The sequence below is a fragment of the Colletotrichum karsti genome (genome assembly GCF_011947395.1).
Source record: "Colletotrichum karsti strain CkLH20 chromosome Unknown Scaffold23, whole genome shotgun sequence".
Lineage (NCBI taxonomy): Eukaryota > Fungi > Ascomycota > Sordariomycetes > Glomerellales > Glomerellaceae > Colletotrichum > Colletotrichum karsti.
Window position 1 is genome coordinate 448,190 of NW_024065923.1, and position 21,659 is coordinate 469,848.

Here is a 21,659-nt window from a genome sequence, read left to right on the forward strand (position 1 = left end):
CCACACTTTGAACAGGAAGCATTTGCTCGGCTTCGATGGGCATCCCCAAACGGGGCTTCTCGTGAGTTGTCAATTGCATCCTTCGATCCCGTAGTCAAGCCAAGGCTCCAACCTAATGGCCGTAAATCGACCAACCCCTCATCCATTTTCGCACGTCCCAGGACACAACGCGGGTCGCAGCTGCAGCTGATGAACCGGAGAGATCGGCGCACATTACATTTCTTGCGAATGATTACCCAGCGCACCGACCGCAGCTTGCTCTCCCTTTGATCATAGAAGACGTGGAATCTCGCATCCTGAATCTCTTCCCGAGAATGGCCACACCACGCGGCAGAATACCTCTTAACTCTTGGCCTCTCAGCAGATACTTCTTGAGCTGAACGAGTTCTTGGGAGTTCGCGCGTTTGGCGATGCAACCCTCCCATGTGCTTGGCTCTCAGGCGGAGTCGGCCGCCGGGACTACCCCTCTTGGCTTCTTAATATTGTTTGTTGGGTGAAGCTTGTTTGGTTCCCTGCATGAGCGCCTCATGTCCCGGTCTTTTCTTTTGTCGCTCATTTTACCTCCAGATTTTGACTTCTGACGTCCAAAACATCGGACTCACCCAGGAGGAAACTGAACCAGGCACCGCGACACCTCGTTGCTTGACGAGTCTTACATGACAGGGTTTGCTTAATTGATCCCCGCAGAGTTGGAATTCTACGGCTTTACTACTGCTCCCTTCAATCATCAGCGACACGAACTTTTCCAACATTTTAGAGTAACCAAGACCATAATAACCAAGACGATGTTCCCAGAATGGAACGACGGCATAAAAAGCTGCAAGTCAACTAATAGCGCCCCTGCGCGTAGTCCGGGGAGGCGTTGGCTCATTTCCCCCATCGTTCATCATTTCCCACGCCCGCCCAATCCCGGTCGGGACTAGCTTTCTGGCACACCCTCTTGCTTTCATCCAGTCTCCGCGTGGCCAACGACGAACAGCTTCTTTTTTTTGAACCTTTTGGCGTCGTCTCGACCAAGCCACTGGCTGAAGTGAGTTAAGGACGCCGAACCATTTGGCCGGCCAGCTCTGCGCCCCGGGTGCTTCAGGTTTCCCATAGTTGCCGAGTCGGTCGTTGGGACAGCTCGTCGTCATGAACGGCAGATTTGCTTCTTCACGCAGGCGGACCTTGTTGCTTGCGAGTCTGACAAACGTCAGTCAGCTTCCTTCGCATGCACCCCTCATCCTGCCATTGGCTTCGGCCCGGGAATGAGACAGGGAGAAGGCCATCTCGCGCAAGCCTCGCGCGGACTAGATCGAATGAGACAAACCAAGGTTCCCGTTTTCCCCCAGTCTATCCCTTCCTTTTTGGATTGGGCGCTGGTGGGTATGCCGGTGGCGCGGATTTGTGAACGGCGCGATGGGAAAGGGGAAAAACTCTCAACGGCGTGGTTTTCCTGCAAGTGAGCTCTCAAGTCCAGCCCAACTCTAATAAAGTGTCGAGGATCCCCCCCTTGTCGAGCTTTCTGAGCCTCTTGACTCGGGACTGGCTGAACACTCGAGATCAACTCTCTTTGGGTTCGTCCGCACCGACGGTAATAATTGTGTATAGTTCCTATCGTCGTCCATTCTTTTTTTACAATTACTGATCCTCGATAAGGGTCGTTCGTTCACTTTTGACTTTTCAATCCCCCACCTATCCAGGTGTATTCGTCAGGAGGAGGGGAACAGACATTCTCTCACCAGTCATTCGTTCACTCATTGAACCACTCACTACAGTCTCTCTTTCACTCGCCGATCTTCACTCCATTCGTTTTAATCTCAATCTTCAGACGTAATCGAATAGTCGACCGCCAGAATGCGCATCACAGCCGCGCTCTGGCTCGCCGTCGCGGCAGTCGCCGAGGCGGCGTACTGGATGGAGGACGTCAAACACCAGGGAATCTCGCCCTACAACGCGGACCCCAAATACCACGTCTTCCGTAACGTCAAGGACTTTGGTGCCAAGGGCGACGGTGTCACGGACGACACGGCGGCGATCAACCTCGCCATCTCGTCGGGAAAACGATGTGGTCCGGGGACGTGCAAAGGCGAGACGACGTCGCCTGCTACCGTCTTCTTCCCTCCCGGGTGAGTTTTTCAATCGAGAATGGCGAGAGGGTGAAAGACACTGACGCCCATCACAGTACCTATCTCATCTCCGGCTCCATCATCGATTACTTCTACACCCAGATCATCGGCGACCCGACCAACCGACCCGTGATCAAGGCTGCTGCCAACTTCAACACTACCACGAATCTTGGTCTCATTGACGGCAACCAATATGGTGCAAACGGGTTGAGCTGGGGTGCTACCAATGTCTTCTTCCGCCAGGTAAGGTGAACGTTGAAGCATGATGAAGGACACCGGCTCATATATCTCAGGTCCGCAACCTCGTCTTCGACACGACTGCCATCCCGGCTTCCTCCGCCGCCCTCGGAATTCACTGGCCCTCATCTCAAGCCACTGCCATCACAAACTGCGTCTTCCGTCTGGCTGAGGGCGCAGACAGCAAGCACACCGGTATCTTCATTGAAGAGGGCTCTGGAGGACTTCTCAACGACCTCGACTTCTACGGAGGCCAGTACGGCGCCAACTTTGGGAACCAGCAATACACAGCTCGAAACCTGTAAGTAACGTTCTTCCCATATCGCGGTCTTGACGTCAACTTACTAACGTGAACCAGCCGCTTCTGGAACTCACAGATCGCCATCAACCAGCTCTGGGACTGGGGCTGGACTTACAAGAGCATCTACGTCGAGAACTGCGGCATCGGTATCCGCATCCAGGACAACAGCACCTCTTCCGTCACCCTCATCGATTCGCAGTTCGTCAATGTCCAGACTGCGATCCGAACCCCGCGTGCTCCTGGCATCGTCCCCGTTACGGCCGGCACGGTCATGATGGAGAACGTCGCCTTCTCCAACGTCGGCGCTGTGCTCCAGGGCCCCTTGAACAACACCATCATCGCAGGCACTTTTGCGTCGATCGTCAACCAGGGCTTCGCCATGGGACACATCTACACTCCTTCGGGCCCCACGGACTACACCGGCAGCGAGGCATCCTATTTCCCCGTGTACAACGCCCTCGTCGCCAAGACCGCCAACGGCACCAAGTACTACGAGCGTTCCAAGCCTCACTACGAGGATCTTTCCGCCAACTGCTTCGTCTCCGCCCGTACCTTTGGCGCCAAGGGTGACGGAGTAACCGACGACACCGTCGCGCTGAACAACCTCTTCAACTACGTCGCCTCCCGGAGCACCCTCGTCGCCTTCGTCGACGCGGGAACGTACTACGTCTCCGACACCGTCTTCATCCCCGCCGGCGCCCGCATCGTCGGCGAGGCCTTGGCCTCCATCATCATGGGCGGCGGCCCCAGGTTCCAGGACATCTCCAACCCGCACCCCGTCGTCAAGGTCGCGCTGCCGGGCGACTGCGGCACCATCGAGTGGTCCGACATGATCGTCTCGACCCGCGGCGCCGCGCCGGGGGCCAAGGTCGTCGAGTACAACCTCAACGCCCTCGGCGAGCCGGCCGGCATGTGGGATGTGCACATCCGCGTCGGCGGGTTCGCCGGCACGCAGCAGCAGCTCGCGCAGTGTCCCACCACGCCCAACGCCACCGTCACCGCCGAGACGGTGGATAAGAACTGCATCGTCGCGTGGATGAGCATGCACATTACCAAGCCCGCCAGCAACCTCTTCATGGAGAACTGCTGGTTGTGGGTCGCCGATCATGATCTCGAGGACCCCAACTACAAGCAGGTCACCGTCTACGCCGGCAGAGGATTGCTGATAGAGGCGACCGCGGGTAAGGTCTGGCTGTCTGCTTCGGGCGTCGAGCATCACACGCTCTACCAGTACCAACTTTACCAGACGAGGGATATCTACATGGGCATGGCGCAGACGGAGACACCGTAAGTTCAAACAGAAAACACAAACTCCGCACAGAGAAGATTGACTAACACGAACACACAGCTACTATCAACCCAACCCGCCAGCATCGATCCCCTTCCCCCGCGTCAAGGGCTACCACGACCCGGACTTCGCGGCCGACTGCAAGAACGCCGACCCCAACGGCCCCCCCTGCGAGATGGCCTGGGGCCTGCGCGTCATCGGCAGCCGCAACATCGCCATCTTCGGCGCGGGGCTGTACTCCTTCTTCAACAACTACAGCACGGCGTGTTGCCAGATCGGGGCCGGGGCGCGGTGCCAGCAGCGCATCTTCGACATCCGGGACGCGCCCAACAACTGCTCCAAGACGGAGAACCTGGAGACGTACAATCTCAATATTGTCGGCACGACGGCCATGGTGACGAGCCACGGGAAGGATGTGGCCTTTTACAAGGATAACATCGCGGGCTTCACGGCGGGCATTGCGTTGTATCAGCATGCTTGAGCTTGAGGTTTCGATGTATTAGTCTTAATATAATTCATCTTCTTGTGTTAGTAAACTTGAACCGTATAATAATAGCCGCTGGAAACTCTGAAGTGAAAACAAGATACATCGTGCTAATATGGGCGATGGAATGCCCGTCTCCATCCTCCTCTCCCTCTTCCTCTCCATCCTCCCCTCCAACCACCACCGCCGCCTCCCCTCCAGCCTCCGCCGCCTCCGCCTCCTCCCCCTCCTCCTGGTCCCATGCGAGCATATGGGTTCATTTTCCTGCCGTTCTGATAACTATCATTAATCCTCCTCACAATATCCCAATCTCCCCATTTCTTCTCCTCGCTGATGCTGGCCAGGTGGACGACAAGCTGCGGCCTCGACCTCGACATCTCGCGCATCTTGGCCATGAACTTGGTCGTCCCCCACGTCACGTCGCAGACGGTGATGTTCTTCAGCCCGGGCGCCCAGTCCCCGTTCAGCAGCATGCCCTCGAACGCGCCGACGCCGATCGCGTTGCTGCCCGCCACGGCCTTGGTGATCTCGAGCGTCGCGAGGTCGGGGCAGTGCTCGCAGAGGGCGAGCACGGCGGCGTCCGTCAGGTCCGAGGTCCCCGGGAGCTTGACGGTCTGGAGCGTCGGGTAGGCCCGCGCGAGCTTGAGGATGCAGGCGTCGGTCAGGGCTTTCGCGTCGTTTTTGGCGTCGTAGGAGACGTCGGTGTAGAGGAACTCGAAGTGCTTGAGGGTTTTGCAGGTGGTTGAGTACGTGATGAGGGCGTCGATGTGTTCGCTGTTGAATCTCGCTGTTAGCGGGTGGGGTGGCCACGGGCAAGTGGAACCAAGATTGAGATAGGAATGACAATGCCACTTACGGTGTCAGGACGAATGATGAAAAGACGATCTTATTCGTGCTCGAGCCGATCTGCGCTTGAAACTCTTCTTCCCAGCCATGAACGCTGCGGATCGTGGCCTACTTCAAGCCCTTCGATACCTTCACAGGCACGACCTTCACGGGCACGACCGGCGCAGTGGGGATGTGGTTGGCGGCGCGGGTCAGCGCTTCCTCCTTGGCGACGGGCACGAAGCCGAACGCCGCGAGGGAGCCGCCGGCTTTTGATGGAGTCGTCTTTGGAGTCCGGATTGGTGGCATTTTGGAAGTATCACGATGATCTGGGGAGTTCGAGATGAAGCATGAGGGAAACTGGCGGGGTTTTCTACTTTCGGCGCGTCGCGTCGCGTCGTAGCAATTATCCTTTTTATCTTTAGATCACGCTATATATGCGCTGTGGATGTGACCTTGCTGCTTGTCGCCGTTGGCCCCTTAACGGCGTGCTCAGTTCAAATTCAGCCTTCTTAAATCGCGATGCGCCACCAACTTTCCTAAACATGGTCTTAGAATACGGTATTGACGGAGGTTGAGCCGGGAAGCCTGTGTTGGTCGTTAGGAGACTATGGCGGTATTAGTGCTGACAGGTTGACAGCTAAATCTACCAGTGCTGGCGGGTGTCTCAGGCTGGAGCTCCCCGGCTCATCGCCGGACCGGCCCGGGGCTCACGGGGGATATCAACTTTATGGTCTCCGTCTGGCCGCGTACATAACCCCAAAAGAGTTTGAAGTTGGAAGTAACTCAGCTGGACGAGTGAGAAAACACGACCGGGGTAACGGTTACGGACAAGTTTGGCCGATATTTGACAAGAGTCAGCCGGAGATAAGTCCCGGGCCTCGTAGGAGATCAAATACGGATACCAGTGGGCTTCACCCCGCGTTCGAATCAGTGAAATGGAGCAATATGAGCGCACACCGGCTCATCGGATTTGGACATGCAGGAATCACGGCATTGAATGTCAAGACTCTGCCCCTTATCGGCATGCGCCTGCGGGGGGGATCGGCTCCCTATCTCACAGAACCCCGCAGCAGCATCCCGGGTCGCGTTTCCTTTGCTTAAGACTGCCAATTTGGGGTTAGTGGACTGGGAAGCATGGGTGACATGTCACCGGCTCTGGAGGTCCTGTTAGCAAGACGTTGAGCGTAAGGCAAACCACCACGGCGTGCTGTTATCTGACTCGTTATCTGCGGCGTGATACCATGATGTTCATACCCGGTTGAACATATTTCAAAAGAATCTGTGTTCTCACTTCATGGCTCGTTTGCGTTGGGGCCTGGCATCGATTCTCCGCACTTTCACTGAACACAAGCTGTCTGCTCGCTATGGCCGGAGCAGCTGATGGCCAGAATGGCCACCTTCAGAAACGGTTTTCCAAAATTACCATGGTCGGTATGGCATTCGCCATTCTGAAGTAAGTCCACTCTGGATACATCAGACTTTTGAAGCAGGCAGCTCACCATACACAAGCACCTGGATCTCCTTGGCAGGTTCAATCGGGCTCGTCATGCCATCCGGCGGCTCGGTGTCTTTTGTGTACGGATTCATCTTCTGTGTTCTCTGCAACATCTGCATGAGTGCCAGCGTTGGAGAGCTCGCGTCAATGTACCCCACAGCTGGTGGTCAATACCATTATGCTTATGCTCTGTCGACTCAGAAATGGAGGAAATCGATGGTGAGCCGAATTCCAGCAAAGCTGCTGCTGCAAGCTGCATTTCTCGCTGACATGCCTCAAGAGCTTTTTCGTAGGATGGATCAACATTGCAGGATGGCTTACCCTCAACACCACGGCTGCCTACTTTGGAGGTACGACTCGATATTACGCCGAGAGAATATTGACAACTCACAACTGGACAGCTCGGTTCCTTGCCGCCGCAGCCGTGGCAGGATCTGGTGGTACTTACCAGATTACACAATGGAGTACATACCTGATGTTTGTCGCCGTGTCCATCATCGGCGTGTTTCTCAACATCTTCGGCTACCCCATCCTAAATCGATGGAACGAGGGCGCTTGTAAGTTCAGTAACACTCTAGCAAAAGGCCGTCCTAACCTTCCTCAGTGTATTGGTCTTTGCTCAGTGTTGTGGTGATCAGCATCGTCCTCCTAGCGACGTCACCTAAAACGGATGCCGAATTCGTCTTTACAAACTTCTCCAACACCACAGGCTGGAGTGACGGGACTGCTTGGATGCTCGGACTCCTTCAATCAGCCCTTAGCCTCATCGGGTTCGGACTTCACTTGAGTATCTCATCGAAGGATTCCACTGACATGTTTGCAGCTTTGATGCGGTGGCACACATGGTTGAGGAAATGCCACGCCCTCAAACCGATGCCCCTCAGGCAATGATCGGGGCAGTGCTTGTAGGTGGGACTACGTAAGTGAAGTCTCATTGTCAGTCAACGAAACCCCGTTCTGACTTCAGCCGCAGCGGCATTGCTTTCATCCTCGTCATGCTATTCTGCGCTGTCGACATCGACGTTCTCCTCGCATCGCCTACTCAGAGCCCCCTTACCGAAATGATATCCCAGGCCACCGGGAACCAGGCAGCAGCGGCGATTCTCAGCGTCGCGGTGGCCCTTTGTTTTGTCAACGGGGCGAATGGTTGCGTCACGTCCGGCAGTCGCCTGGTATGGGCTATGGCACGAGACAACGGTACGCCGTTCTCAAAGTAGTGAGTGCCCACATCTTGGCATGGCGAGCGTTACCTAAACTGACCTTGTGATTTCCAGCTTGTCGCAACTTCATCCGAAGCTGAACGTTCCTGTTCGTGCTATTCTAGTGCAGGCCGTCTTCAACTTGCTCTTTGGTCTTCTTTACCTCGGTATATTGTTCTACAGTCTCATAAGCAGCCGGTGATGTTGCAGCCTTTCACTGACACGCTGATGTAGGGCCCGAGGTCGCGTTCAATGCCTACATCGCAAGTTGCACTCTGTTTCTCAACCTCTCATATGCATTGCCGGTCATGATTTTACTGGTGAGAGGTCGGCATCTGGTGTCTGCCAACCCCCCTGAATTCTATCTCGGTAAAGGAGTTCTGGGGTACGCCATGAACTGGATTTCAGTTCTTTTTGTGCTGGTTACATCAGTGGTAAGTACCAAATTCTCAGTTTGTCAAGAATCATGGTCTTTGAACAGTGCTGCTCACATACTCCGGTCCAGTTCTTCTGCTTTCCTCCTGCGATACCCATTGACATATCTACCATGAGTAAGTCCTCGACGAGCAAAATCATGGTCTGCACTTTCTCTAACGACGTTCAGATTACGTCACGGCTGTCATCGGTATTTTCATCGTCTATGCAGCGGTACTACGGATTGTGAAGAGAAAGACCTACAATGGTCCGAAGTTCGACCTTATCCTGGGTGAGGAACTCCCAGTAGCCCATCCAACAGCCCAGGAAGATGATACTTTGAAAGGTGCCGGATTGGATGGCAACGGCAAGGAATGAGCAATATTCCCAGGTAGACCGTTGTCGTACGCAGCAGTCCAATCGAATTTGGTCGTCAGAAGTTGTTTCTTTGTATTAAAATCGTGTGTATGTCAGCATTGAGTTTACCGAGGAGCCCAATCAGGTGTGATGACGACCTTTCTAGGGATTCACACGCAGGATCCTGGATTCCCGTGGGCTGACTGCGTTAAACGTCCAATGATCAGTGACGGCAGTGAGAAGAATTCTCCCTTGTGTACCGGGCCGCGCCGTAAGCGACGGGATTTGTGAGACAGAAGCGCAGCGATTGGTCGCATCGGAATATTTTCAACCTTCGTCTGCGGCAAAGTTTTCTGATCGACACCCCTATTTGCCCTGAGAATGTGGCACGTCAGTGTTGATCATTATGTTGCAATCCTTCCCAACATCTCTGTCCGCACTGTTTGGTGCGTGAAACTCAACTTCATCTGCTAAGGAAGATTCCAAATAGAGTCGATGAATCGCTGTAACTCAGTTGGGCCGCTGTTGACTTTCATATCAACCCGTTGACTTTGATGCTGACACAGAGAAGTGTCTCCCAAATAGGGGTGCGTAACAATACAGCGCTATGTACGGACATAATACGACGACGACGACGACGGAGACAAAGGAGACAACGGAAAGACCAAAGAACAGCGATCATAATGGTAATCGGTCATCGACTTGTCCCGTGATGGGTGTGACGAGGCCCTTCAAATGCTTGCAACGGGAAAGTCTTGAGCTTGAGTTTAAGCACAAATCCGAGACAAGTATAATGCAAGAGAATCCACAAGGAAAATGATGCAGCACCGCATGATTCGTCATAGGGATGATGGAGCTCATTCCATTTGGACAGTAGCGCTTATTGATGATCCAGAATGGGCACATAAGACGGGTCCTTGTGAAACATACTGTATAATCTGTTGCCTGCTCACAAACTAGGCCTGATCCTTCTTGAAACTGACGATAGCTGAAAATTTCAATCCGCAAATCCAAGCTTGGGTTGAAGCTCTTTGCCCGAATGGACTAATATGATTCCTTCTTGTGAAACTTGTTCCAGCACGAGTCCGAGGTCGCAAACCAGGAGCCAGAACAGTGCTGTACTACATGGTGGGCTGTGCCTACATGACATGGATTTTCCAACTCCAGCTCTCGACGTATCACAGCTCGTTCATGTTAGCAAGGCACACATTCGATGATCCATACGAGGAGCTTGTCAGTGCAAGAGTTAGTTAAAACTCATAGAACAGTCACCGAGAAGCATTGCCTAAAATCTATATAAACGGAGCTCTTCCTCTTCATGGACTCGAAATCTGCATCTTCACTCTCACACTTTCAAACAGCAACATCACAACACTCAAACCACATTTCCAAACCATCAGCCAACCCCTCAGTCAACATGCAGTTCACTTCGATCATTGTCTCCGCCGCTCTCTTCCTGGCCTCCGGAAGCTACGCTTGGACCAAGGATGCCAACGGAGTTTGGACTGCGAACAACACATACTACACCATTCGAGGCTGTAAGTTCACGTTCTCCAGCCAATCTCAGATGTGATCACACGAAGTGGAGTTGAAGTGAACTAATCTGTTTTCCATCTCATAGCCACCGTCCATGAAGCCTGCACCACGATGAACACGGAGAGCGTTCACACTCCTGGCACTAGCTGCGCTTACTGGACCAACGGTATTGGTGATATTTTCCACGGAAGTAAGTGTTCAATGTTCTCACTTTCACAAATTATGATTGTCATATACTTACAAACCGATTAGAGTGCCAAATGCAAGGCAACTCGATGCTCTGCATCTAGGGAAAGAGACCCGAGTTCTGATGGACTAACGTCCGGGCGTGGAGGGGCTCTCCTCTTTATGGTCGTTTATGAGAATATGCAATGCTTTAGCTCACTAAGTCAGTCTTTCAATAAATACAATGGGATCCCAGAATATGCAAAATCTGTCTTTTGGTACAAAGAGTCCCTACATCAATGCCTCGCGAGCTACGTAGCCAGTCATTAAGTTTGGGAAAACATGTAATAGTCTGGTTGAACGGATACCAGCAGTTCATATTTCAAATCAACAGACGTTCTACTACAATTTCGCCCCTTTTTCATATCCGTAATGCCAGTTGGCTCTTGTCAAGTCCTGCCGGATTTGATAGTTCTTTTCTGCAATCTCAACAAGTCGCATATCCACATCAACAACGCGCATTCCCTCTTCTTCATCCGTGAAGCCACCAGGCACAGCTCCAACGATAGGTAGCGATACCTGGCTACATCCAAAGAATCCGTCTTCCCGGGGTCCAGTTGCGTTACAGTAGATGATGGCTGCTGTGTTTTCGAACGCTCGAGTGATGAGCGTGGACTGCACAAACATCTTCTCACAATTTGCATTGTATGAAAGCCCTTCTCTGCTCATGTCTGACAGGGTCCAATATGAAGGAATGATGATGATTTTTGCGCCTGCCAGAATGAGTTGTCGGAAAGCTTCAGGGAATGCCAGATCCCAACAGACTAGGATGCCCACGGGTCCTAAAGGGGTGTTGAAAACCCGGTGGGGACTGGCTGTGGCCGCTTCCTCTTGAAGTCGTAATTGACTGGCATAGTCAACACTCGAAGTAAGATGTTGGCGTTCTGGGATCCAGAGGTTGGTCTTGGTATAGACGCCGAGGATTTTCCCGTTATGATCGATGAAGTGCGAGCTGTTAAGAAGAGTCTTCTTCGGCTGGCCTGATTTCTTGCCGGGTAGAGGACTTGTCGACGCCTCGGAGACTATTGTGCCGGCGCAAATATTGACGTGCAACTCGGCTGCTAGATTTTGATATCTTTGTAAATAGCGACGTGCGTCTTCTGGGCTCAAAGCGAACGAGGGCTCATCTGGAACCCATCCCATCAAATGATATTCGGGCAGGACGGCAAGTGACGCTCCTTGAGTTGCCGCAAGCCGAATCTGTTTGGCGGCATAGTTGAAATTGTATTCGGCGTCGAGGATCTGTGGGATGAAAGACAATATGTTAGCCTCGACTTTTGGAAGCAGATGACAGGGAAAGGGCCTTGTTCTCCACACCTTCGGCGAAGTTTGTATCAGTGCAACCTTGAACGCCTGAGGTCCCGATGCGAGCGGCATGTTGAAGGAACTGGGATCATTCGAGGAAGATCATATGGACTCATTCTTGCGAACAGCAACCTGACAGTGCACTTAATGCTGCCGAAGAGTCTTATCAAACGCGAAGTTGACAACATGATGACACTCACTGCTTTGCCAATCCATCCCCCTTAAGGCAATGATATCCTTCGCCTATGGGAACCCAGTTGGGTTTAGCGGGTGGAACGCTCTTCTGTCGGTTCATGCAACCCCCACAACCAACTCCACAGCCGGTGATAAAGCCCCCGCATGAGTGCGAGTCATTCCGGCCGCATCGGCGGGGAGGACTCGGGGCCAATTTGACTTCCTCACGCCGTACAACGACGAAAGTACTTCTCAGACATGGCGGTTTTTCTATTAAGTTCGTGTTGAGACGACTTTCAAACATGTCATCAACGCGCAAAATCATCCCTAGATCTCGCAACGGATGTGCCGTTTGCAAATCCAAACGGGTACGTTCGCGTTGACCAAGCTCGGTTCACGACTAATACTAATACGTTGATGGAAGCTCAAATGCGACGAAGCAAAACCTCAATGCTCGCGCTGTCAAAGACTTGGAATAACATGCCCGGGATACCGAAAGGTTCTGAGGTGGAATGCGACATCTATGTCACCAAGTGGCAATCCCTCGTCACCAAGGGCCATGGGCCCAACGAGAAATTTGAGGGCAGCTGAGAATACTCTCGACCAGACGGGTCCATACGACCAAAGTACTGGAGCTGTATACGACTTAGATCTCTTCAACTCTTTCATTGATAACAACACACCCGAAAGCCTCGATCTGGACCCTTTCTTTACGGCACCGAATAACTTGACCGAAAAGGAACAGCGACCCGCGGGCGTAAGGCCGGAAAGCTTGAATCTTACAACGCCCGATAACAACTCTATTGAATCTCTCCTGTGGCCAGAAATTCTTTCAGGTACTTCTTGTCAGGTTGAGCCCTACTCGCGCGCAGGCGAGCCATTCGCCGCTCATTGCAATGCGCCATTGGTGCCTTCTTTACGAGACAACTCTTCGACACTCGTGGAGTATTACTTCAAGGAAGTATGCGGCATGATGTCTTGTTATGACAGCGACCTGAACCCGTACAGAACCACCATCTCCAACCTCTGGACGCATTCTCCTTCTCTCTATTATGTTACCCAAAGCATGGCTGCAGCATGCTTGTCTGAGGTATCTCCTGGCTATCTCGCAGCTAGTGGTCGTCTCGGAGACCAGGCGGTGAAGTCGTTATGGAACGAGAGCAAAGCCAACCCAAAAGACACATCATCCCTTCTGGCTTTGGTCATGCTTGGCTTCAGTCTTTGTTGGCACGATCCCCGTAGGCTGGGCCAAGCAGAATTTCAGCTTCTCGCCGAAACATTTATGTCTCTCAATGATGAAGTCGACGATCGGGATTCAGAGAACAAACAGAAAAGGCTGTTCTTCTACAACTCTCTCACTTACTGGAAGATGTTGCTCTCATTCGTCACCGACCAAGAGTTGCCTTCACTGGAGTCTCCCGTGGCCGTTCAACCACAGCCAAGTCACCCTTCTTTACAAAAGCGTGCAAGAATGCCTCACCCCCAGACCGGCCTCGGAGTTGAGATACAAGAGCTTGTTGCTCAGGTTGGTGTTCTCGTCAGAAGAGAACGCAAACGAATCCGCAGTCGACGGCATTCCTCGAGACGCGACATCGAGCAGTCAATGAACGCGATTCGAACTTCAGAAGAACTCCACTCGAAACTCTGTAGCGTCGAGTTACCAAAAGCAGCTTTGGTCATTGACTCTGGCGATGATATGACGCCCGCAGACCACCTGCTTAAGGCTGCTGAAGCCTATCGCTGCACCGGCTTGCTTCAACTATACCGGAACTTCCCTGATCTGTTCTTACGAGACATTGAATCCACAGATTTGATGAGTCAGTCATGTTGGCTTGACACGATTCAAAATTCCGATGTCGCTCAACATCGCAATCCTGGAGTCTTGCTAGACACCTGGCTGACTAGTCTCTCACTGCACATTCTCGATCTTGTGGAGGAAATACCAATGTCGTCTCGGTCCCGATCCATACAGCCGTTACTTCTTGTCAGCATTTGTAGCGAGCTTTCTCTCAATCGCTCATTTGTTCCGCTACTGGATTTCAGAGGTAACTCAGCGGCGACCATGTTTCCAAGCACGAAGAGGATGGAAGCGCCACCTACAACGACCGACATCCTTCATGCAAGGAGAACGATTCTTTCTCGCCTTGCGTATTTCGAGGGCGTACTTGCAGCTAAGCCTATACGGCAGATGTTGAATTTAGTAAAAGAAACATGGCAGACGATGGATAATGATCAAGAAGACATATACTGGATGGACGTTATGATAGAAAGGGGGTACGAAACTCTTATGGGTTGATGGACTGGGATGGTTCAAGATTCCCAGTAGCCACATAAACAGACGATTCGGGCTGAAGATATACCAAAGAAATAAAGAGCACGCAACGCATGTGAGCAATACGTAAAGCATCCCACAACCAAGATTCTGGCCCCAACGACGTATCCGTGCTGTTCATTATACAGTCTTTAACGGTCATCCTTGCCTTGCAACTACTCCCCTTTTTCTCTATAATTTCCGTTGCTGCTTGCTGGACTCCGGTAGCTCTAGCCTTTCCCTTCTTATCCGTTTCATCATGTAAATATTTGACCAGAAATGGTAACCGTGGAGTGGTGTATTATGCCCTCAAATGGAACAAGAAGCTGCAGTCACATATTCTTACAATGACTGGATCATAAGTGAATCTTGCGGAGGTCTGCAAGGTTTTATTGAATAGTGAACTGTCAAAACTCTTCAGATCTTGTCTCAAACGCTGCCATCTCTGCAAAAAGTGGTTGTAGAAAATTGCTCTGAGCAACAGGTTGTGTAAGTCTCCCGGTCGAGCGGCTCACATTCATAGCCATCTGATCACCGTTAGAGTCTACCTGTAACAGCGCGGTGTGTTTACTTACTCCATTTGTTCCCGTCGCAGCAGTTGATGGAGGCCGAAGTGCTTCGATCACATGAACATAAGATGGCCTCAGAGGCCCCGATGAACGGGCTTGGCCAGTTACGTTAGTTTCGAGTTCGTTGAGAAAGATATTGGGACTCACAGGATGGCTAACAACACCTTGGACAGCTGCATTTTAGCGATTTTGACTCTGGCGTTGTTATGATGTGGGAGGATGGATGACAACATTAAACATGGAATGATAACATTTGGCCCTGCTTTATAACATTTGGTCCCTGGCGTTGGCGCCTGAAGGCATTGTTCCCCAGATGATCCAGTTGCCTGTCCAGAACTTAAGGTTGAACGTTGCGGCACCTGACAAGTGTCGTCCTTCTTCATTAGGAAGCAAATCCGGACAAATAGATTGCCAAACCCCACTTAAGCCCGGCACGCAGCACACAAGGAGTCAGGATCGCTCCGGTAGCCTCGGAGACCTCGGAATTCATGGTCCGAATCTATATGAACCTCAATTAAGGGCTCCTGTAATCTGCCCCTTTCAGCTCGGGTTCGGAAGAAAGCAGAATGCATCTCATGCCAAGGCGAGATATGTGGCTGAGTGATGATGACCGCTCCGGAATCAGGGCATGAAGCAGCGAGTCGCGACTCACGAGAGGTTGAAAATAGGTTCACTCTTTTGGCTTTGCATTCGGAAATGAAAACACCGATAGACTCACGGCGACTGTAATCTAGTTTCCAGCATCCAGAAATCACACTTGTCTGTTTCTCAGACCGGACATTCGAGAAATTGTGATGCATAGGGCAGCATAGCAAAACACAAAATTCATATTACTCAATTGATACATCGGAAACAAGTCGTGAACGAAAAAAGTAGTGCCTCCTAAATGAGCACCAGCAGACTATTATCATGGTCTTTTCGTGGGCTAGTGCCAATTTACTCGGATCTTGACAAAGTCAGAGAGCCGCTGGCCAATGTGACGTTTGAGGCACGCCCCGAGCCGTCCATACTGAACAAAACTCGAATATCAACACCAGATCCCAAGGCGCCAACGTCCTGCCAAGTGATGCAAGTCGGTGTGCCCATGTCAACCGGGGCGCTCTTATCTTGGAAGACCGCGATGAACTGTTGCTGAGTCTCCGTCGCGATGTTACTAGGATATAAACGAAAGTCAAGATCGTCAGTCTTGATACCCGCCGCAATGGCAATCTCATTTCGAAGATCAACTTCTCCCTGCTTCAAGGAAGTAACAACAAGGCCAGGTCCATCTTTTGAGACGTTGAACGTCGCAGACCCAGCCGGACCTTCGAACATGCCAACATACCGTGCCTTCATCTCAGCCGCAGCGAGCTTCTGTAGTTGCACGATGGCGAGGGAAGCGATATCGGCATAGACGTTCAAGTCTGGGCCGTGAGCGGCTTCGGTGTCATGCGCGAGGATGGCGAAGCCGACATTAAAGTCCGGAGCAAGACCAAAATAACTGGCATAGTGGCCGATCAAGCCCGACTTGGTGTAGACGTCTAGTATCGAACTGTTGGCGTATTGACCAGCATGATAGATCTCCCAAGGACGCCCAACACTGTTGCGTAGATTGGACGTATCAGCAACGGGCTGAAGCCATCGACGGGTTACGGCTTTTGACACAAGGCGAGAGCTAAGCATGGCATGTCCGGCGCGGGCCAAGTCAGAAGCCGTTGAGACTACAGAAAGGGCTCTGAAATCTGTTAGAGGTCGGCGAAACAATATAAAAAGATGTGACTAACCCAGGTTCACCAACAGCAGAAATATTCAACGCCTGGGCGAAGATTTCCTCATTCATGATTGAAGATAACATTCTGGAATTTGTCATGTTGAGAGGCTCGAACATGCAAGTGCTGATAATCTCGCCAAATGTGGCATTTCCGTTGCTGCTGCGATGAGATTCCAATGCCAGGGCAAGTATTTGGAAAGCAGCATTGGAAATGACAGGAGTGGTGTCGGGTAGAAATAGCGGAGACTGCGTCGCAAACTTCTCAATGAAGTCTGCTCGACTGCAAGTTTCACTGATTCTGCAAGCGAAGGCTTTTGAGTGTCAGTTAGAAATAGTCCAAAATGCCAATGAAACTTTCAACTTACACTCCCGCGCAAGCCCGGACATGTGACCTGCCAAAGATCCGATGGTAATTTCCTCCCAGTTCACCGAGAAACCTGTTGATACGGCACTCTTGAGTTCTGGCAGAAATTGCGTAATTGATGTGCCCCAATGTCCATCGCCAATCTCAATAAGCCACGCGTAAACCGTGAAAAGCTGACTGAGGGTGCCAAGGGGGAAAGCGGTGTCGGAGTTGAGGTTAGAGTCTTTCGGGGCCTCCGAGGCGGTGTGATGATATTCGAAGAATACTGGATCCGCTTCGAGACTTTCAGAGCCAGAGAAGAAGACCACTGAGAAAGAGGTAGTGTTTGGTGTGATCTTGCCAAAGTCGTCTGATCCACCTGCGTCAATGAGTTTGTCGAAGAGTGAGGCAAACTCATTAGTGAATGACTTGACCGCGTCGGAAGTTTTGTCAATAGACGGCGAAAGGTAGTAAGCCCGAAGTAAAGGGCATGGTTGATATGCTGTAGTATCTGCCAAACACTTTGATGCCATTCCTAGGAAAAGCCCAACTGAAATGGCGGAGGCCTTCGAATGGCGCATATTGACGTGGTGACTTGAAGAATGATTACTCTGTGGTAGTCTTACAGTGAGTAAAGGCTCTGTTTACCTTTCAGATCATGAGAGAATCGAAGAAGTCTTATACTTTCATCTTGCTAACAAACATATTCTTCCGTAGTCTCGATAGTCGGACACGGAGTGAGTGTGTAAGTGCGCGCCTAGCAGATGAAATTTTGGCAAGAAAGCTAGGCAATGTTAGATGCATACTACCTTTCGCTGGTATTTACAGCGTCTGTGGAAGACAAAACGGTCTAAATCTCTTCCTGATACCTCGTTACAAGAAGTTGTGCCGCTGGTCGAGATGTCTGATGGTCATAGCACCTTGGCTGACATTCCGTATCCGTTTCCGTGTCCGAACCCGTTTCTTTCCAAGGATCCACGCTAAAATTCTACACCGCCACCATCATCATCATTGCCCATTGAATAATTCCAACTTTTGAAAGGAATGAAAGTATCGTTTATAAATCCAAGAGAATTGATGGCGAAGCTGGCGTTTGATTGAGCGGTGGCGTTTTCGGGTATCGTCAAGTCAGGACCATTTGGCTGTGAGAACACAGATGATACGACGGAATAGTCGAAGGTTCCGGTTTGGTCTAATAAATTAGACGTCGGCTCTCCGAGGCTTGGTATGGAGGCGGCCATAGAAATGTTTGAGTCCTGTGCCGAGATGCCTTGTTGGCAGTTGAGTAAATGGTTCTGCTGGTCTAGGTACCATTTTTCAACCCGTCGAATGCGGATAAGAAAGTGATAGAAGGAATCACGGTCTCCGCGGTCATCTACATCTGGTGAAGTCGCAGACTCGAGCCTGAGAACAACCTGACGAATGGTGTGACCGATATCAGAGAATTGCCGAAGGTGTTCCGTCATAAAGCCTATTCTTGGATCTGCTGCTTGAAGATCTAATCGAGCAGCAAGTGTGTGTCCGCAATGAAGCATGATCCAAACGATGTTCGGAAAAAATACCTCCTGACCTGGAGGTGTATGAAGAAGAATGCTGACAAGTGATTTGGCAGAGACTATGCTTTCCGACAAGCCCTGGATTAACCGTTGTGTGGACGGGGTTTGGGGCTTGTTAAGTCCGAACGGAGAATCTGGAAGGGAGAGTTGATTGAGGCATAGCTGGATAGTGTGCATCTGGGGTAGCAACAATGCTGCTTCTGGTTAGCAAAGCTGTGTTTCGGGTAGTATATTACTTACGACAATCGCCAAGAGGGAAAGACAAGTTGATCTTGAAAGTTTCTAGTTTCTCTTTGGCATCCGAAACTGCTGCCTGCACTTGCATAGGATCCAGCGTAGACTCGTTTTTCACAATATCGTCAATTTCTTCAGCTAGTCGCTGCAGACGGACAATGTAAGGCAGGTACTGATCTGTTGAACATTCGGATAGCTCGGCTAATCGCTCCGCAGTCTCCGTCACGTAGTTTGTGAGAGTCACAAAGCGTAGCTTTTGAAGAACAATACTTGAACTGTGAGTTCGAAGAGGTCAGTATTGGGCTCTTTTGAAGATATTCGGCACAGCCAACTGACCACGACGAAAGGTAGTATGCTCCGAGAAATGCCCTTTGCTCATCAGAAGATTCGACGTGGTGTTGAGGGGTCCCCACGTGTTCCGCGCGTTCAATGCCCCATGGCTGCACACTTTTCGGTCTATCTAGCCGAAGATCCGACACGATACTGATGGCCAAGTGTAGTTGTTGACTATAACGCTTAGGTCTGGGTTGGAAATGAGCCCAAGCTAGGTGAACAAGTAGACCTTGAAGCACGTCTAGGTTGGTGAAGTTGCCTCCCATGAGCAGTGAAGCTACAAGCTCATTGAACATCCGGCCAAGCGCTCTCTGTAGCCGGACATCATCGTGAGATGCTGCAGCAAGCACCGCGAGGCAAAGAGTTGGTCTTTTTTGTCGCAAGTCATGAATGCTTTCAGATGGGGCAATAATGATGAATGGAAAATGAGGCGTCAGCTTCGTGCGAAAGCGTTCGACGAGCTCATGGCCTTTTTCAATTGTGAGCTGGCCAGCCTCAAACGGGTCTTTAGCTTCAGCTTTTAGGCCAGCTAAACTCGAGAAAGGTTGACGTGAGCCACCATTACCGGAGGAGGAATCCACCGTTGCGGGAGACCGGCTGGGATCAGATGTCGACGTCGCTGGACTTTCCGGGGGTGGGGCCGATTGCTGCGGAACATGAAGTAGCTTGCTGGACCTAGGTGGAGTTAGTTTCGGCACCGGGAAAGGGATGTTACATGCGCATAGCTCAGACAAACCTCGAGCGGGCTCCCGGCAGTTTTCGGCCGCGGGCCGGTGCATAAGAGCATTCTTTCCCAAGGCGCATACAACGGTCGCAGGTGACGGAGTCCTGCGTGCGATCGCATTTGATTTTGGCGTGGGCACATGTGCGGCACGTCTTCAGGAGCGGGGTCGGGCTGCGCTGACGGGACTCCATGACTTCATTGGGCTGATGGCACGCAGATTGTGCGTACGGAACTAGGCTCGATGCTTACGTTCCGCTAGTAAACGGTATTTGGTAGAAGTGGTTCTCGCAATGGAAGGCTTGACGTATACCTGCGGACACGGAGTGAGAAGAAGGAAGATCTTTGGCGTACGGACACGGAGGGAAGGGACGGGGCCTTTGAGGCAGCAACACAGTGGCACAGCCAGGGAATGTTCTCAACTGCTCCATGCAAGTTTGAGGACTCATCCGCTGACGCCGCCGACGTGTGTTGTTGTCTGAGCCGATGGTAGGGGTCTATGGTGGCTTAGAGGACCACTAGTGTTGAAGGAATCAGACTAAAGTGCCGTCAGGGGTTTGATCCACCATTTCAGGGCCGATGATTGATCACCGCCGTCGAGGAATGCGGCACGGAATTGAAGTTCGGATTGTGGGTTCCATCAACTTTGCGACCCCCGGGTACAGCATACGTTCTGAACAGTTAGTCTATCTATTAAAACTAGCTCACTTGGATGCTTCGCCATATTCGCCTGTAACTTGCAAGATATCTGGTGTTTATATTGTACCTATAAGGCATTTCTGGTCGCAAACTTTGACTCTTCATCCATGAATCAGCACTTCAAAGGTCTTCAGAGGCAAGATCTGTCATTCAAAAGGCTTGTTTGTAGTTACATGTTAAATATGATGCATAGAAACATCCTTTTGTCGCGTATCATGATCAGGCGCCTTCCGCAGCAAATCTTGATCAAGCATGCACTTATTCCATATCCTCCCAGGAAGTGTATTCTTCGAAGAAACGCGTATGTATTCTGCCAGCGTAGTCAATCAAAACCGGATAGCTCTTGATAACCTTCTGTGTGTTTGGGGCCCTGTGGTCTCTGTGTTAGTGAACATGGTTGCTGGCTTGGGCCATTTGAAACAGCAATAAACACCAAATTGAAAGGACTTACGCTGAGCACACAAGATTAGAGGCAATGAAGCCGTACACGGTGGCATCTGCTTCTAATGGTCCAGAGCCACCCAAAATCCAAAAAGGTATTCTCGAATCCAGACTCTTGAGGCGGGCCTCGGCGAGCGACGTGTTAATATTCTCCCAGATGTCATGTCAAAAGCCCGTTATTTCGTCACCAGAGAATCGTCCAGTGCCTTGTCCGTAGAGGGTACGAGTCACACCGCGGTGAGCTAGCAGCCCAATCAGAGGCTGGATAGGCCACGGAATAGCTCCTAGGACGCCAGATCGCATGGTCTCGTAGTTATCATGCCATTTCTCGTGCATCTGATCCCGAATTAGAAGATGCGTGTCTTCATATCAAGCTTCACAGGAAAAGTCATTATCGAACTATGGACTTACTTAGTAGAAACAGAGCTTATCTTCGAGAAGCGCGCGGATAGCCACGTCATGCACCCTGGTGACCGGCGACAGCATAGCGTTCAGATCTTCACAGACGTTGTCATCGACAAGCTGCTGAAATATATATATATCCCAATTCGATTTCCTTAATACCTATATAAAAGTAGCTATAACAATGAGTATTCCTTCTTAGTAGACCCTACTATTAGATAGCTAACCGTAACAGCTAAATATTGTATAAGGGATTACTAAATACCGCTACTCAGTTAGAACAGCATGTCGGGAGCTAGTCCTAGTTTGTTTCCACAATAAGAGCCCCATTCTGTGTGACAAAGTTCCA

General features: G+C 51.2%; 5 protein-coding genes across 5 annotated transcripts; 3 read left to right on the forward strand and 2 right to left on the reverse strand.

Annotated features, from left to right (window-relative positions):
- Positions 1-1,836: 1,836 nt before the first annotated feature.
- Positions 1,837-4,415, forward strand: CkaCkLH20_07406 (glucan 1, 3-beta-glucosidase; the record flags this gene model as incomplete). Its single annotated transcript, XM_038890123.1, has 5 exons — positions 1,837-2,108; positions 2,165-2,351; positions 2,402-2,646; positions 2,704-3,933; positions 3,995-4,415. 5 exons carry the CDS (start codon positions 1,837-1,839, stop codon positions 4,413-4,415), a joined length of 2,355 nt encoding a protein of 784 aa, XP_038744601.1.
- A 34-nt stretch (positions 4,416-4,449) lies between these two features.
- On the reverse strand, positions 4,450-5,552 carry CkaCkLH20_07407 (uncharacterized protein; the record flags this gene model as incomplete). Its single annotated transcript, XM_038890124.1, has 4 exons — positions 4,450-4,650; positions 4,718-5,192; positions 5,275-5,313; positions 5,377-5,552. The coding sequence occupies 4 exons, from the start codon at positions 5,550-5,552 to the stop codon at positions 4,450-4,452; spliced, it is 891 nt and encodes a 296-aa protein (XP_038744602.1).
- A 1,058-nt stretch (positions 5,553-6,610) lies between these two features.
- Positions 6,611-8,732, forward strand: CkaCkLH20_07408 (amino acid permease; the record flags this gene model as incomplete). Its single annotated transcript, XM_038890125.1, has 11 exons — positions 6,611-6,699; positions 6,756-6,960; positions 7,022-7,091; positions 7,143-7,298; positions 7,346-7,511; positions 7,565-7,660; positions 7,715-7,957; positions 8,016-8,107; positions 8,175-8,374; positions 8,446-8,491; positions 8,545-8,732. The coding sequence occupies 11 exons, from the start codon at positions 6,611-6,613 to the stop codon at positions 8,730-8,732; spliced, it is 1,551 nt and encodes a 516-aa protein (XP_038744603.1).
- A 1,396-nt stretch (positions 8,733-10,128) lies between these two features.
- On the forward strand, positions 10,129-10,537 carry CkaCkLH20_07409 (uncharacterized protein; the record flags this gene model as incomplete). Its single annotated transcript, XM_038890126.1, has 3 exons — positions 10,129-10,249; positions 10,333-10,437; positions 10,500-10,537. 3 exons carry the CDS (start codon positions 10,129-10,131, stop codon positions 10,535-10,537), a joined length of 264 nt encoding a protein of 87 aa, XP_038744604.1.
- Positions 10,538-15,767: 5,230 nt separating this feature from the next.
- Positions 15,768-17,505, reverse strand: CkaCkLH20_07410 (beta-lactamase family protein; the record flags this gene model as incomplete). The annotated part of the gene is made up of 3 exons (XM_038890127.1): positions 15,768-16,545; positions 16,595-16,892; positions 16,947-17,505. 3 exons carry the CDS (start codon positions 17,503-17,505, stop codon positions 15,768-15,770), a joined length of 1,635 nt encoding a protein of 544 aa, XP_038744605.1.
- Between the last annotated feature and the right edge of the window lie 4,154 nt (positions 17,506-21,659).